The 13,691-nt window shown below is 42.2% G+C and overlaps 1 protein-coding gene across 2 annotated transcripts in view; it reads right to left on the reverse strand.

Annotated features, from left to right (window-relative positions):
- The window catches only part of MORF4L1 (mortality factor 4 like 1), a 51,920-nt gene that overhangs the window by 30,816 nt on the left and 7,413 nt on the right, over window positions 1-13,691 (reverse strand). The window contains exon 2 of one of the 2 annotated variants that reach the window (XM_068275073.1): window positions 6,011-6,057. The exons of the other annotated variant lie outside the window; for it this stretch is intronic. Coding sequence (XP_068131174.1) covers window positions 6,011-6,057 — 47 coding nt within the window. The remainder of the gene's footprint in view (window positions 1-6,010; window positions 6,058-13,691) is intronic. 2 annotated transcript variants of the gene reach the window in all.

Below are 13,691 nucleotides of genomic sequence, written 5' to 3' on the forward strand. Positions count from 1 at the left end.
AGCAAAGAAAATAGTCTCATTTTTATTTTCAGTTATATAGTTTTTTATATCATTGCATCATTCTCTAATATTTGCTGTTTACACACTACACTCACTCAGCATTCTAAATGATTTCACAGAGCAGGCTAATGACCTTTTGAACTTTCCTCTGCAGAAAACACAAAATACAGTGACAGACAGTTGAGGATAATAAGCTTCAGAAGACAGAGCTCTCTGCAACTTTGAAAGTCTAAACGTTTAGTGAAGTCTTTTTGTATGGATATGCAAAGAATCATATTATACGTTTATTTTCGCTTCAGATTCCCTTTGAAAAAAATCACTCTTACTTTTCTTGTCCATAAAAGATCATTCCCCAGTTTCCCTGGCTCTTATTTGGTACATATGCCATACAAAGGAAGTTGCAGGGCATGCGGAGTTCTTTTTTTCTACTTTACTTTCCTCTCAGACTTAACTAATGCAGCCTGATTAGCTGAAGCCTCTTTCCCTCCTATTTTCTCCTCCCACAACTCTTTTGCTCTGACTGGCCAATATTTCTTATGCTGAGAAGCTGCAGAGTCACACAATGACAATGCACTTTCTATTGCAGAGCTTGGTGGGAGTGTCTGAATACTGAGAGGAGGGTGGATGATACACAGGCAGAGTAAGGGAGGAAAAGATGTCAGGATTGGCTGGCTTCAAGATGGACAAGGATTTTCTCTTTTACTATAGAAAAATCACTAAAATCAAAATGTGGACAGTGCAATACATAGGTTATGGACATAGAGCAAGTATTCATCTACTTATGTGATTTATTTTTCTGAGATAGTATGGCCGACAGCTCCCCTTTAACGTGTTTTTTTGCTACAGTAACAAGCTTATCTCAAAATGTTAACAGAAATTTCCCATTTCAGATAAGATAAGGACACTGACAGGAAGATAATTTAATCTCCCCTGAGCTGGGTAAAGCTTAGGGCCCTTTTCCACTAGCAATCGCTAGCGTTCACGCTGAACGCTAGCGATTGCTGAATCGCAATTAGCGGAGATTCCCCGACGTTCGCGGCCGCGATCAAGTAAAAAACGAATTGCGGTAGTGGAAATGACCTACCGCGATTCCTATGTTAAAAAGCAAACCGTAGCGATTGTAAAATCGCTAGCGGTTTGCGGTTTTGCGATTCAGCTAGCGCAAACGCGCTAGTGGAAAAGGGCCCTAAAGGGCATAAGTGATGTTACTTTTAGCATCACAGAGAAAGCGTAGCAATGGAAATCAACAGAAATATTCTTGTCCATTTTCATATCACATGTCTCTTGAATCTGACAGTGAACACCAGTGTTGTAGCTAAGGAGCTGTGGGCCCCGATGCAAGTTTTACATTGGGGCCCCCCAAGCACTCTATACATAATTGATACGGCGCACCAAAACCTGCTAAGGACAACCACAGTGTCAGAGGTGCAAGAAGGGGATGGGAAATAGCCTGTTAATGATTACCAATATTCAAAGTATCTATAGAAGTGATTATTATGAGCACAGGACCAATAGAGAGCTAATACTGTAGTTGAGGAAGGGCCCCTCTGGCCCAAGGGTCCCGATGCGGTCGCTACCTCTGCACCCTCTATTGCTACGCCCCTGGTGAACACTAAAAACAGGATAGGTAAGTTAAATAAATATTTTCTTATTGGAGGATTTATTTTATTTTTTCAGTTAATATGAAGTTTCACCCCACTTTAACACCGTTCTGGCTCTTGGATTGGTTAGACTGGCCCCTGAAGTCCATATGAATTTGTCCAAACGGCTTTACCCAAGGTATAAGAGCAGCACCAGGTCTCAGGTAGAATCTTTCTATGGGCTGATAGTACAAGTAATTTACATTTTATATTAATGCCCCCCCCCCCCATCTCGTTCAATAGTTCAGATTGGGTTATAGATTAGGAAGGCTATAATTTCTGGATGGCCATTTTGTGTTAAGCAACATATTCAGTTATTCTAGTGGAGGTAGTGGGCGGGATGATTGTTCAGCACATTTAGTGTAAATCATTTCTATACATCCAGTCACCTGAATAAATACAATTCTGCACCCAGGATGCAGATTACCATATTCATTGAAGTTGTCAGTTACATGCTGAAATCCAGGATGAACCAAGTTACCAAAGACATAAGGAGGCAGAGCGGGACAGTGTGGTGGTGCTCTGCATCAACTTCCTGACAATACTAAATGCATTTATGTCAGATAGTTTAAAGGGGAACTGAAGTAAGAGGTATACGGAGGCTGCCATATTTATTTCCTTTTAATCAATACCAGTTGCCTGGCAGCCCTGCTGGTCTATTTCTCTGCAGTAGTATCTGAATAACACCAGAAACAAGCATGCAGCTAGTCTTGTCAGATCTGACTTTAAAGTCTGAAACACCTGATCTGCTGCATGCTTGTTCAGGGGCTATGGCTAATAGTATTAGAGGCAGAGGATCAGCAGGGCTGCCAGGCAACTGGTATTGATTAAAAGGAAATAAATATGGTAGCCTCCGTATTCCTCTTACTTCAGTTCCCCTTTAACAAAATATCTATTCTAGGTTAGAGCGCAGCATTCCTATATTTTTGAAAATTTCAAGCTCTCAATTGGAAATTATCTGGTACTGGTTTGATCCTGGTACCAAAAGGAAAAAACAAATAGTTATACATTTTATTCCGCTTCAGTAAGGCCTCTTTCACAGTGTGACGTTAAAGTCGCACATTAGAAAATTTTATAACGCAGACTAACGCACAGCAATACAAAGTCTGTGCGACATTCAAAGTGCACACGTTGCGTGTAACGTGTAGCAATATTTAGAGAGTGCTGCATGCTGTGCGTTTAGCAATACATTTGCTGCGTTGTGTGTTGCACATGCTCAGTACGGGTTTTTTTTGGTTAAAAAAAACAAAAAACACATGCACGGTTTTCGTTCCATCAGTATGCAATGAAAACGATGTACCGAGAGACAACGCAGTGCAAAATAACGTCCAATTTCATAACTTTAATGTCGCATCAAACGCAACATCCCAATGTCAAAGAGGCCTAAAACTAATGCCAAGGTAGTAAAAATAAGGTTTATTTAAAGCAACTTTGAAGTGACGTGACATAATGAGATAAACCTAATTACAAATGGTACTACCCCTACTAAGAAGTTACGTGAAGGCCATTTCTGATTTCCAGTATAGGAAGAGTTAAAAAAATAAAAAAAACAAAAAACCTTGAATTGTTACCCATGCAAAAGATCTTCTCTGAACTGGTCGACCAACTTGGTCGAACACAGTTCTGTTTTCTGAGTGAGTGACAGCTTGAGATAAGGTGATGTCTGATGCAATGTAATGTTATAAAGCTATATAACTGAAAATATGAGACTTTTGCTACTAATGTTCTATTTATTATCCGTACTACACATACAGTTAATTATCTTGTGCAATTATTTTTGCTTCAGATTTGCTTTAAGGTGCAGTTGGTACAATTTTTAAAGTTTTAATTGTCCGAGTTGCAGCTGAAAGGTTTTGAAAGTGAACCGTGGGACTAAAAAGGCAGATACTGCGCAGTTATGCGATTTCTACTTTTGGTGTTTTAATCTTGAATTACACCATTCATTCAGAAATGACTAGTGATGGGGGTAGTTTTTATGTGTTGCACAGAGTTAGGTTTTTCAAGGAAATTCTGCAAACACCTTTAGTGAATCAAGAAGTAGATATGATAAACAGACCTAAAAACAGGGTGTGACTTTATAAAGTGCTTATGTTCCCATATGGATAGAGTTGGACAAGTTTAAAACTCCTGCTGGGTTGTTCTTGCTAGGCTCACACCACTTCCTATTCCTGTGACTTCCAGGGTTAGAATATGAACCTTGGGTAGGAAGTGAATGACGCCACCAGTACCTCTGTCAAGTGTTTTTTGGCAACTGTTATCAACACTACACAAGTTTTAATGCAGTCCATCCCTACTGAAGAATTTTACCCCACTGGGATAATGTTCATTCTCCATGAGGATCTAATATTTTCCAAACTTTCAATAACTAAAATAACTGACTGGGTTTCAGGTTTAAGCAAGGCGTACATTTTCCTATCTAATAGCTAAAAGCAACTAAAGCCACATACAACGGGTTAGATATTAAACAATCTGAGAAACTGTCCAATCAAATAATCAGATTGTGCAAGAGTGGGAAGTGAATTCTTCTTCAGACTGATCAGAAACAATTGATACTAGAGGCCAGGTTCACAGTGGCCATTGCAGTCCATGTTACAGCAAGAATCCAACGGACAGGGAAAGTGGTGCCACACATTATCCGCACAGTTATGTGTCAGATTCAGTGAAGCATTAAAACTATGCTTCGCTCACTGTTAATGTGCACATTTACGCTTTGCATGCAGTGCATTACCATATGCACTGCACTGTCAACATTGCATAGGAACTGCAGTGCAGTAAGCAGTGTTACAAATCGGTTGTTACACCGCACCCCTGTGATGGTGGCCTGAGAGATTTTATTATTGGATGTGTCATTAAATTCCAATGGCATAGAAAACAAGTGGCAGGTGTAATGTGACAGGAATGGGAACCCACTGTAACTTGCTTGAAATTGGGGATGTCAATAAGGTGCTAATAATTCTGAGATAATGCAACATATATTTTTATTTTATGCAGGCTGGAAATGGACCAATTAAAACCACACCATTTCTCAAAGATGCATCCATTCACATAAAATCATTATTGGCCATCCCTACCTGGAATAAAAAGACTAGAAGACAGGTCATCATACTCCTGTGTACTTTCATTTAGCATTCCTTTCTGAGCAATTACAACAGATGACTGCCTTAAAGGGAACCAGAGATGGGGGATTATAAAGAAAATATACATGCCTGGGGCTTCCTAAAGACCCTCCAGCATGATCGGCTCCCATGCTGTCCTCTTCTGCCTCTCCGTTCGCCTGCAAATGGCCTCGCAAAGTCCTCCGGTCCAGGGCCACGTGCTCCCTCTGTGTTCAGGTTGCCGGGAGCTTTCTGCACCTGTGCAGGGGTGCCTGCCTGCCAGACTGTGCCTGCGCCAACTGGAGAATTTTCCAGAGCCAGTAGTGGGTGAACAGAGAGGCGGAGAGCTGGAAGAAGCCCCAAGTATGTACATTTTCTTTATAATCAACCATCTCAGGTACACTTTAAAGGATGGCCATGTTTTCAACTAGCTGCAATACAAAGGAGTCTGCGGGCCTCAGGCGATGAATGTGGTGCATGAATGTCCAAGTGATGAAAGCGATGAATGTCCCTATGGCAAAGAGGGGTCATCAAACCTCCATTTCAGTCAAATCCATAAACATCCCATAAGGAACTCAACCCTCAGCGGATACTTACCCAACGTGCACTTTTATTTTTATCATATGGCGGTTATACAGCATTAACATGACAAGCACTTGTCATGTTATGCTGTATAACCTCCATATAATAAAAATTAAAGTGCACATTGGATAAGTATCCGCTGATGGTTGAGTTTCCTTATGGGAGGTTTATGGACATGTTTTCAACTAGTCTGATATTCCTCAGCATAAAAATGATTGCAAAATATATATACTCCAAGTGTAAGGATATAGGTAGCTTTGGGGAAGGGACAGAGGGATAACTGCTACTGGGAAGTAACTTTGAGGGGAAGCAATGTCTGCTCACTCCGATACCTGCTGGAAATATTACAATCTGTGCTAATTATCCTGAATAGCTGCACCCCATTAGGAACCACTGTGTAAAAACAGCAGCTGCAAATCTGTTACCCTCTATGAATATCGAGGTCCAAGTTTTCTTGCTTTCATTTTAGCAACGCCTAGCATTTATTTCTGATAAAAAGCACCACACGGCATATAGCATTAACCCTCTGTGCCATTACACTTTCCTCAAAAAATGACAGAATGTCGGTTTTCATTCCTACACTAAACCCTGAGCTCAATACCCTGCAAGCTTCTTGTTCATCACAGCAAGCAGATTCCACAAACATAACCAAGAATCCATGAGAAAACAGAAGGGACAACATTAGCAACATACCTTTGCTTCATACAGGAGAGGCCCATGAAAACACAAAACACGCTCACCTGCAAGATGAATGATCAACGTCAAATACAGACTTTACACAGGTATAGTAGCATATGTAAGAAATTCAGTACACTAAAAACCAGCAGGGCCTGAAAAAAAATACAGCAGGAGTTGTTGCTAACTTGCTATTGGACATGCACAGTCGTAATATGAATATTAACCAGTTATCAACTCATTGTACAGACAACATTTCTTCTCCCAAACAAGTACACTCAGCTGAGCAGACATCCCAGAACTCTATTAGGGGAGTTATTCAAGGTGATACTTTACAATTAGATACATGTAGTCAAAGTATGATGCTGGTGCATAATACCAAATATGGTGCAGGTAACATCTCAAATGATTACAAGAAACCTGCTCTCATTGATAGGACATCAGCAAAAATGGATGGGCTAAACACAGTGCAGGGTAAAAGGCATGCAAATGAAGGCAAACATGCTATATGCGAAAATAAAAAATAATGGTCATTCGCAAACAGGTCAGTTTATTTAAAGTATAGTTATAGCTCTCACACAAGAAATATCCTACCACCTTCACAGATTAAAAAAAATCCTCAGAAATAAAGTGTTTAATAAATAAATCAACATACTTCTCAACCCAAGCAGTGAAAACTCTGGAGCCTCCTTACTAATAAAACCTTGCAAAGGCGTACATGTCCATCAATAGCAGGGAAACAGCCTAACCTACAAGGAAACAAAAGACATCAGGAACGTTGAGTCTCACAGGGTAACTACAAGAGTTGAGAAGTAGGAATTAAACTATCAAATGCAAAACATCTGAGGCACAGCCCAAGTAGTATGAAAAATAAACAAAAAAACTAAACCTCCTAAACAAGCAAACAAAATATACATTTCAGTAAGAAGGTGAAAGAACAAACAAAAAAATGTATTTCAACCCCTGAAAGAATCTGTCCCAATTATTTTACCAGCACACCTGATAGAATCTCTTACTAAAACATCACTCCTTAAATTCTGAACAGCAAATACCTGTTACTATTGCGAGGCTATAGGGCAGACACTGTCAGAAAGGCGTGAACAAATTATTGAAGCAATAACACTAATGAAAAGGGCTGAAAAGCAGCGCTACATTTGTTTAGGTTCAACTAAAGACATTTTGACCAGGTGCCAATTACTTGGGAATAAACCCTTAGTAAGTGCAACTTCAAAACTAAATACTAAGAGAACGCAACCTTAGAGCCCAGTTCCACAGGAAATATATATATATTTTTTAAAGGATTTGAATAGTGTCATAAGGGCTCAAAACATCTTGTGTGTTTTAATTTCTACAGGTAACTCCACCTGTAGGGAATTTCCATTGTTTACCCGGAGACATATCAAAGTGACAGGCAGCAACAAAAAGCATGTTTTGCATTGTGGGAATCCAACTGGTTTCTACTGCTGCCCCTATTTTCCTGTATCTAGGACCAACAGTTTTCATATTACATCTACCAAGCTCCATGCACAAATTTGCTGGAACTAGACTTGCTACCTACGACACCCAAATATTTAAGTGCCCGACGTCTTTTCCTTCCTGAGGATGTGGGTTTTGTTTTTTTTGGGGGGGGGGTAGGCAGCACATAGTTATCACAAGTGCTCCACTATAGGCAAATCAGTAGGTTTGGACACCAGCATACTGGCTGCTGGTACTGTAGCCGATGCAGGAAACATTATCGGCAAAGTGCTGCCAAGAACAGAATTAGCACAGAGGCAGCTTTGATTTTCTGCAAGGCATCAAGATGACCAGTTTGGGCTGGCAACTCTAGTATTAGGGTCAGTTTTAGGGGTTTAGGAGGCTAGATTGAGATACTATGCAATGGGAAGTCTATCCCACAACTCTATCCCTCAGGCGATAGTTTGGGGATAGTCACTAGCCTGCAGTTATACGGCTATGGTGAAGGAGGACTGACAGCACAGTGCACAACTGAGTGGGCATGGTCAGTAGAAGAGCAATGCCCTTGACCTGCTCTCAGGTGAGGCAAGCCACCAGTTTGACATCTTGCCAATGCATCAAGGGGAATTGGCAGCTGCTGATCACATGCTACGTTCTCGGCAGAGGCGTCCTAACCAGCTGCCTTGGCCAAGTGCCATCTGGCATGTGTACAAGGTGGTTTACAGTAGAGCAGGAGCAGAGCACCAACACACTACATTGCATAGCACTAGTGGAGCAGAATGAGTATTGCTGATGTTCTTATACCTGCACCAAATCTCCTGGTGCCAGATTCATATGCAGCACAGCCTAGTCCACAATTGACTTTGCCTTTAAACCTAATCCTAGCTTTTATAGGAACATGCCAGCAGTGGAGACAGCAGCTAAAGCGTGCACATTTTTGAGGTTTATGAAGTTCTTAATGAATTTGAAACAGTTTTTATTTAAAGATAGAAGCTATGAAAATTCTTCCTGCATATTCAGTAATTTTGAATGGAATATGCCTAAACCACGCATACCAATAAAGACAACCCCACACAGACAAAATAAGAACATCCAAGCTTAGCAATAAACATTTGTCACCCAGAAAGATTCCTTGCTGTCCCAATCATCCATACCAGAAATGTATGTACAGACATGTAAGCACAAATACCTAGATTACAGCATGCACAGTAAAAAGCATGAAATGAATCACTGGTGAGCTATTACTTGCCCTGTTACACCAAGCTTTAAAAAAATGATCAGCACAAAGTTTATGAAAACATTCCCTGTTTAAAGCTATGAAAGCCTATGTATACTAACAATTAAGAGGAAAGGAGCCTAAACCTCTGTGTTGGACAGAGGGAGCGATCTTGACAATATTGTGCAAGTCTGTAGTTGTCATGAGATGGTGCTGCTCTCTTGGGTGCCACTCTAGGTGGTATATAATCTGCAGTAGACAGTGGGATGTGGGGGGGATGGGTGGAAAAACAAGGGGTGGGGGGAGAGCGCACTCAGGTTGTCATTCAATAAAAATGGCTAGCCGGCCATGGAATATTCTTACCTGGATCTGTGGCTGACTGTCCCATACGGGGTGGCCAGCAGAAAGGCTTTGTCCCACTTGGACTGGGGACCAAGTCTTGGCAGAAGTCCTCCTCCACAAGGCGTGCAGACGATGGCCTCCTTCAGAGCTGTAGTAGCAGGCCATTGCTCTGGTATGTTTTCCACCTAGCCTAAGTGCTGTGATGCCGCTATAGGTGGCTGCACTGTCAGGCAGTCGTGGGTGGGTTAAGAAATTTGGATTTAAGCAATTTGACAGTGCAAGTGTATGCAAGTAGGAAATAGACGGCGGCTGCCGTGTGAATCAAAAGTAAAAAAAAAACTTTTATAGTGGCTAAGCAACGCGTTTCAGAGGGGGGTTGAGCCCTCTGCTGACCATCCCGTATGGGACAGTCAGCCACAGATCCAGGTGAGAATATTCCACGGCCGGCTGGCCATTTTTATTGAATGACAACCTGAGTGCGCTCTCCCCCCACCCCTTGTTTTTCTACCCATCCCCCACATCCCACTGTCTAATGCAGATTATGTATACTAACAAGTTATCTTAAAGTTTACCAGAGCTTAAACGTTTTATACATACCTGGAGCATTCCTCCAGCCCCATGTGCACGGATCGCTCCCCCGCCGCTGTCTTTCCCTCCTGTTTTCCCCTCCCACACCTCTGCTCCTCTCTGATTGGCCAGTATTTCTCATGCTGAGACAATGCACTTTCTATAGTGGAGGGTGGGCAAATTAGGCGGAGTGTAAGAGAGGAAATTACATCAGGATTGGCTTCAAATAGCCACACTTAAAATGGGAAACGCTAAAAAGAATTCTCTTTTTTTTACTGAAGAACAATCCCTAAAATCAAAATGTGGACAGTGCAATACATATGTTATGCAAGTAGAGCAAGTATTTATCTACTTACATATGTGGGTTTTTTTCTAAGATAGTATGGTTGACAGCTCCTCTTTTAAGCAGTATTGAGCACATTGTTTACCGCAGGGATAGCGAAAAGCAAGAATTACAGAAAGGTCAATTTACTGGATTTTTCTTCAAGGCTCTGCCCCCTTATCTATAGCCAGTCCTAGCATGTTCATCTTTCCACCTACCCCATGAACAAGCGTCCAGTCTTCCCCCTTCAACATGACCTCTGCCTTGCTGCTGTGAGAAGGGCGAAAGGGCCTGATGTTGACTGACATTTCTGGCACTTTTAATGCAAAAACAGTGAGTTTGGCAGAATATTTGCACCAATTAGTAAAGCTTCATTCCGACATGTGCTGCACAGTATTCCTGCAGGACGCCATTTTGTGTCTCTAAATATGAAGAGACGCTTGACAGAAACCTGAACGCAACACTACCAAGTTCCTTTTACAAATGTTAGTTCCCTACAGCTATTGAGTCCTACTACCCTCACCAAGGGCTTTGCTCCGAGTGGCTGGGCATGGCAATGCAGGTAACTTACTAAATGTCTCCATTCTATAAAAGTATAAGACTACAGAGCAGGTAGCATCAGAAATACCTGATTGGGTCACACAAGACCAATGCACTACTTCCACTGCTACTCAGCCCTGTTAATATTTTTTATGTGATTAAAAACATGGTAAGTGCAACCATGGTATACAAGTGCTTGTGAAATCAAGTTCTGGTTCAGGGCAACAGTTACAATGGGATATCGCCAGCTTTTGAGGGCTATAGGGCATGTAACAATCTGGCAATCGTGTATCTGGCACTGGGTGTATAAACATAAGCTCTGCCAAGCACACTGTTACATTATGGGGAAACAATGGGAAAGGACATACAGACACTCCCCACACCAGCTTATCCGAGAGGAAGCAGCAGTCAGGCATGTCTGATCACCATTTCACAGAGATCTGGATTACAAATTTGTAAGACTTTGTTTTCTAAAACATCATTGCTGTCAGTTGGATCCCATAATTACTGTCTATGACTGGACTAAATGAGTTCTACAGAAATCCTTAGATTGTTTAATAGGGTTATGGTTAAATTCTAGAAGATTTATATCACACGTGATTAGACTGTTCACCAACTAATAACTTCTGAAGGACAAGAAAAGAGGGGACTGTTTCTCTATCAGGAGGTGGATATAAGAATACTGAGTTTGAGTTTATGAACTGCATATATTGACGTGTCCAAGCAGTGATACGGTGAACCCCAAGGACTGTTATAGCAGAGGTCTACATATCTTGATCACGGACCAGATGGGCTATAGGGTCACATGAGCGAATATGACCATTTAAGAATCCAGTAAGTTACCACGCGTGGGGTGAGGTGCAAAGTGAATTTAGAACTGGTTCAGCAACTTGCATGAAGAATTTTCAGCACCATGGCCTGAAATATTTAATCACACTGCTAGGAACCCACTCACAAGGCGCTCACTGACTGAACCTGTAATTGGATCACTGTAGTCTTTAGCGTTCAGACACATCAATATATACGATTCACAAGCACAGTATTCCCATGTCTAACTCCCTGAAAGAGAAACAGGGAAAAATGTTATTTTGTAATCAGCCCTTGTATATACAAACACATACTCTAAAACGATAAGAAGGATCAGGGTAGTCTTAAGTTAAGGATTGGCTGTAGTAGTCTTAAGTTAAGGATTGGCATTTGGCTTCAGTTGCTGCTTGGTTTATTATATGGTTTCATATAGAGTTAGGACCCGTACACAAGGCTGAGGCGGCTGATAACAGCCCCCTCAGTCAATAATTAGACACGTGTATAGCAGCCCCCAACACGAGAGCAATCTGCCCAGCGGATCTACTCCCCCTCCCCCCCCCCCCAGCAAAGCTGATCCCATTGCGTACACCACCGCATGACGCCATGCACGTGCTGCTCGTTGCTGTCGGAATTGCATTGACGCAGGAGAGAGAAAAGAAGCAGATCCAGCTGTCGGAAGAGATAAATATAAAAAACGCTCCCGGCACAGCACTGCCAGGCTGGGAAAGGCACACTTCCCCAGCAACAGAAAAATATTCAGCAGAAATGTATAGAGGGCGCACTTCTCTTGCGCAGACTGGCTGAAGTTACAGGACCCGATATTGAAGACGGAGAAGAATGAGGACGGCGGCGTGGGAGCGATCTGTGCGCATGGGGCTGGAGGAAGTCCCAGGCATGTATAAAACTTTTATACTTACTCTGCTCTGGTTTCCTTTAAGCATTACCAGTTGCCTGGCTATCCTGTTAACCATCTGCCTAATACTTTTAGCCATAGACCCTGAACAAGCATATGCAGATCAGGAGTTTGACGTTTTTGTCAAATCTTACAAGATTAGCTGCATGCTTGCTTCTTGTGTGATTGGGGCTGCGGAGTGGAGTCTGAGTAATTTTGGGTACCTGAAGTCAGAGTCCGTGGTTTCAATAAACTGAGGAGTCGGATGATTTTTGAACCAAATCCATAGCCTTTGCAAAAATGAGACTAAAAAGTCGGAGTGGAGGAGTCTAAGCCATTATGGGTACCTGGAGTCGGAAGTTTCATAAACGGAGGAGTGTGATAATTTTTGTACTCCACAGCCCTGGGTGTGATTCTGATGCAGCCAAATAGACGAGCAGGGCTGCCAGGCAACTGGTACTGCTTAAAAGTGAAATAACTATGGCAGCCTCCATATACCTCTCACTACAGTTGCCCTTTAAGAATATATCCTGCATCCGACCCTTCCTCATCCCAAATGCTAAAAGAAAGGCAGGGACAAAACAAGTAATAAAGCAATGATGTTTTACTGCATCAGCCAAAAAACATTGTATGGTAGTAGCATCAATAGATTCCAACCATATTTCCAGAGGAAGTCAGATTGACATCTGAAGTGATTGTGATGCGTCTCTCATACATAGTTCATTTGGTTGCAAAAACACATCTATCCACCAAGTTCAATCAAAAAAATACACAAACACTGTCCTGAACCCGCACATATCCCAGTTGGTCCAGGGGAAGGCGAAAAACCTTACAAGACCTGGGCCAATTTGCCTTAAAAGGAAAAAAATCCCTTCCCGACTCCAGATGGCAATCAGATAAATCCTGGGAATTCCCTAGTGATTACAGCCGTAGATGCCCTACAATGTAAGGAAAGCATCCAAGTCCTCTTTAAAGAGACTCTGTACTCTGGAAGAAAAAAGGGTCCCAATGAGGCTTCCCCGTCTTCTGTAGCTACGGGGGAATCCAGAACTGGCTCCCCCAAAACATCCCCCGAGAAGCGTGTTCAAGCTATATTTACCTACCGCGATCCTGCACAGGCTATATTTACCTACCGCGATCCTGCACAGGGCACTAGCCAAACCCAATCGTATCCGCTCTACTGCACAGGCGCAAAGGACTCGCGCCTGGGCAGTAGAGCGGTTCTGATCGAGTTCGGCCATTTCCACCTTAACCTGAATGGAGAGATGCTAGTGCACCTGCGCAGGATCGTGGTAGGTAACTATTTAACTGGCCGATGTTCGGGGGCTGTAGTGCTGGATTGCCGGTACATCAGAGGACGGGGAAGCCTTGTTAGGGTCCAGAGGCTTCCACCTCCCAAGGTAAGTATCCCACAGAGGGTTTTTCCTCATTACAGGTTTTCTTTAAATGCAGATACAGAGTTTGCCATAACTACATCCTGAGAGAATATATTCCAGCTTTTAACCATTCTCAGTGAAGGACCCTTTTCTAAATAGATGGCAAAACGTTTCCCTCCATA

This window comes from Hyperolius riggenbachi, chromosome 3, assembly GCF_040937935.1.
Source record: "Hyperolius riggenbachi isolate aHypRig1 chromosome 3, aHypRig1.pri, whole genome shotgun sequence".
In the NCBI taxonomy this organism is placed as follows: domain Eukaryota; kingdom Metazoa; phylum Chordata; class Amphibia; order Anura; family Hyperoliidae; genus Hyperolius; species Hyperolius riggenbachi.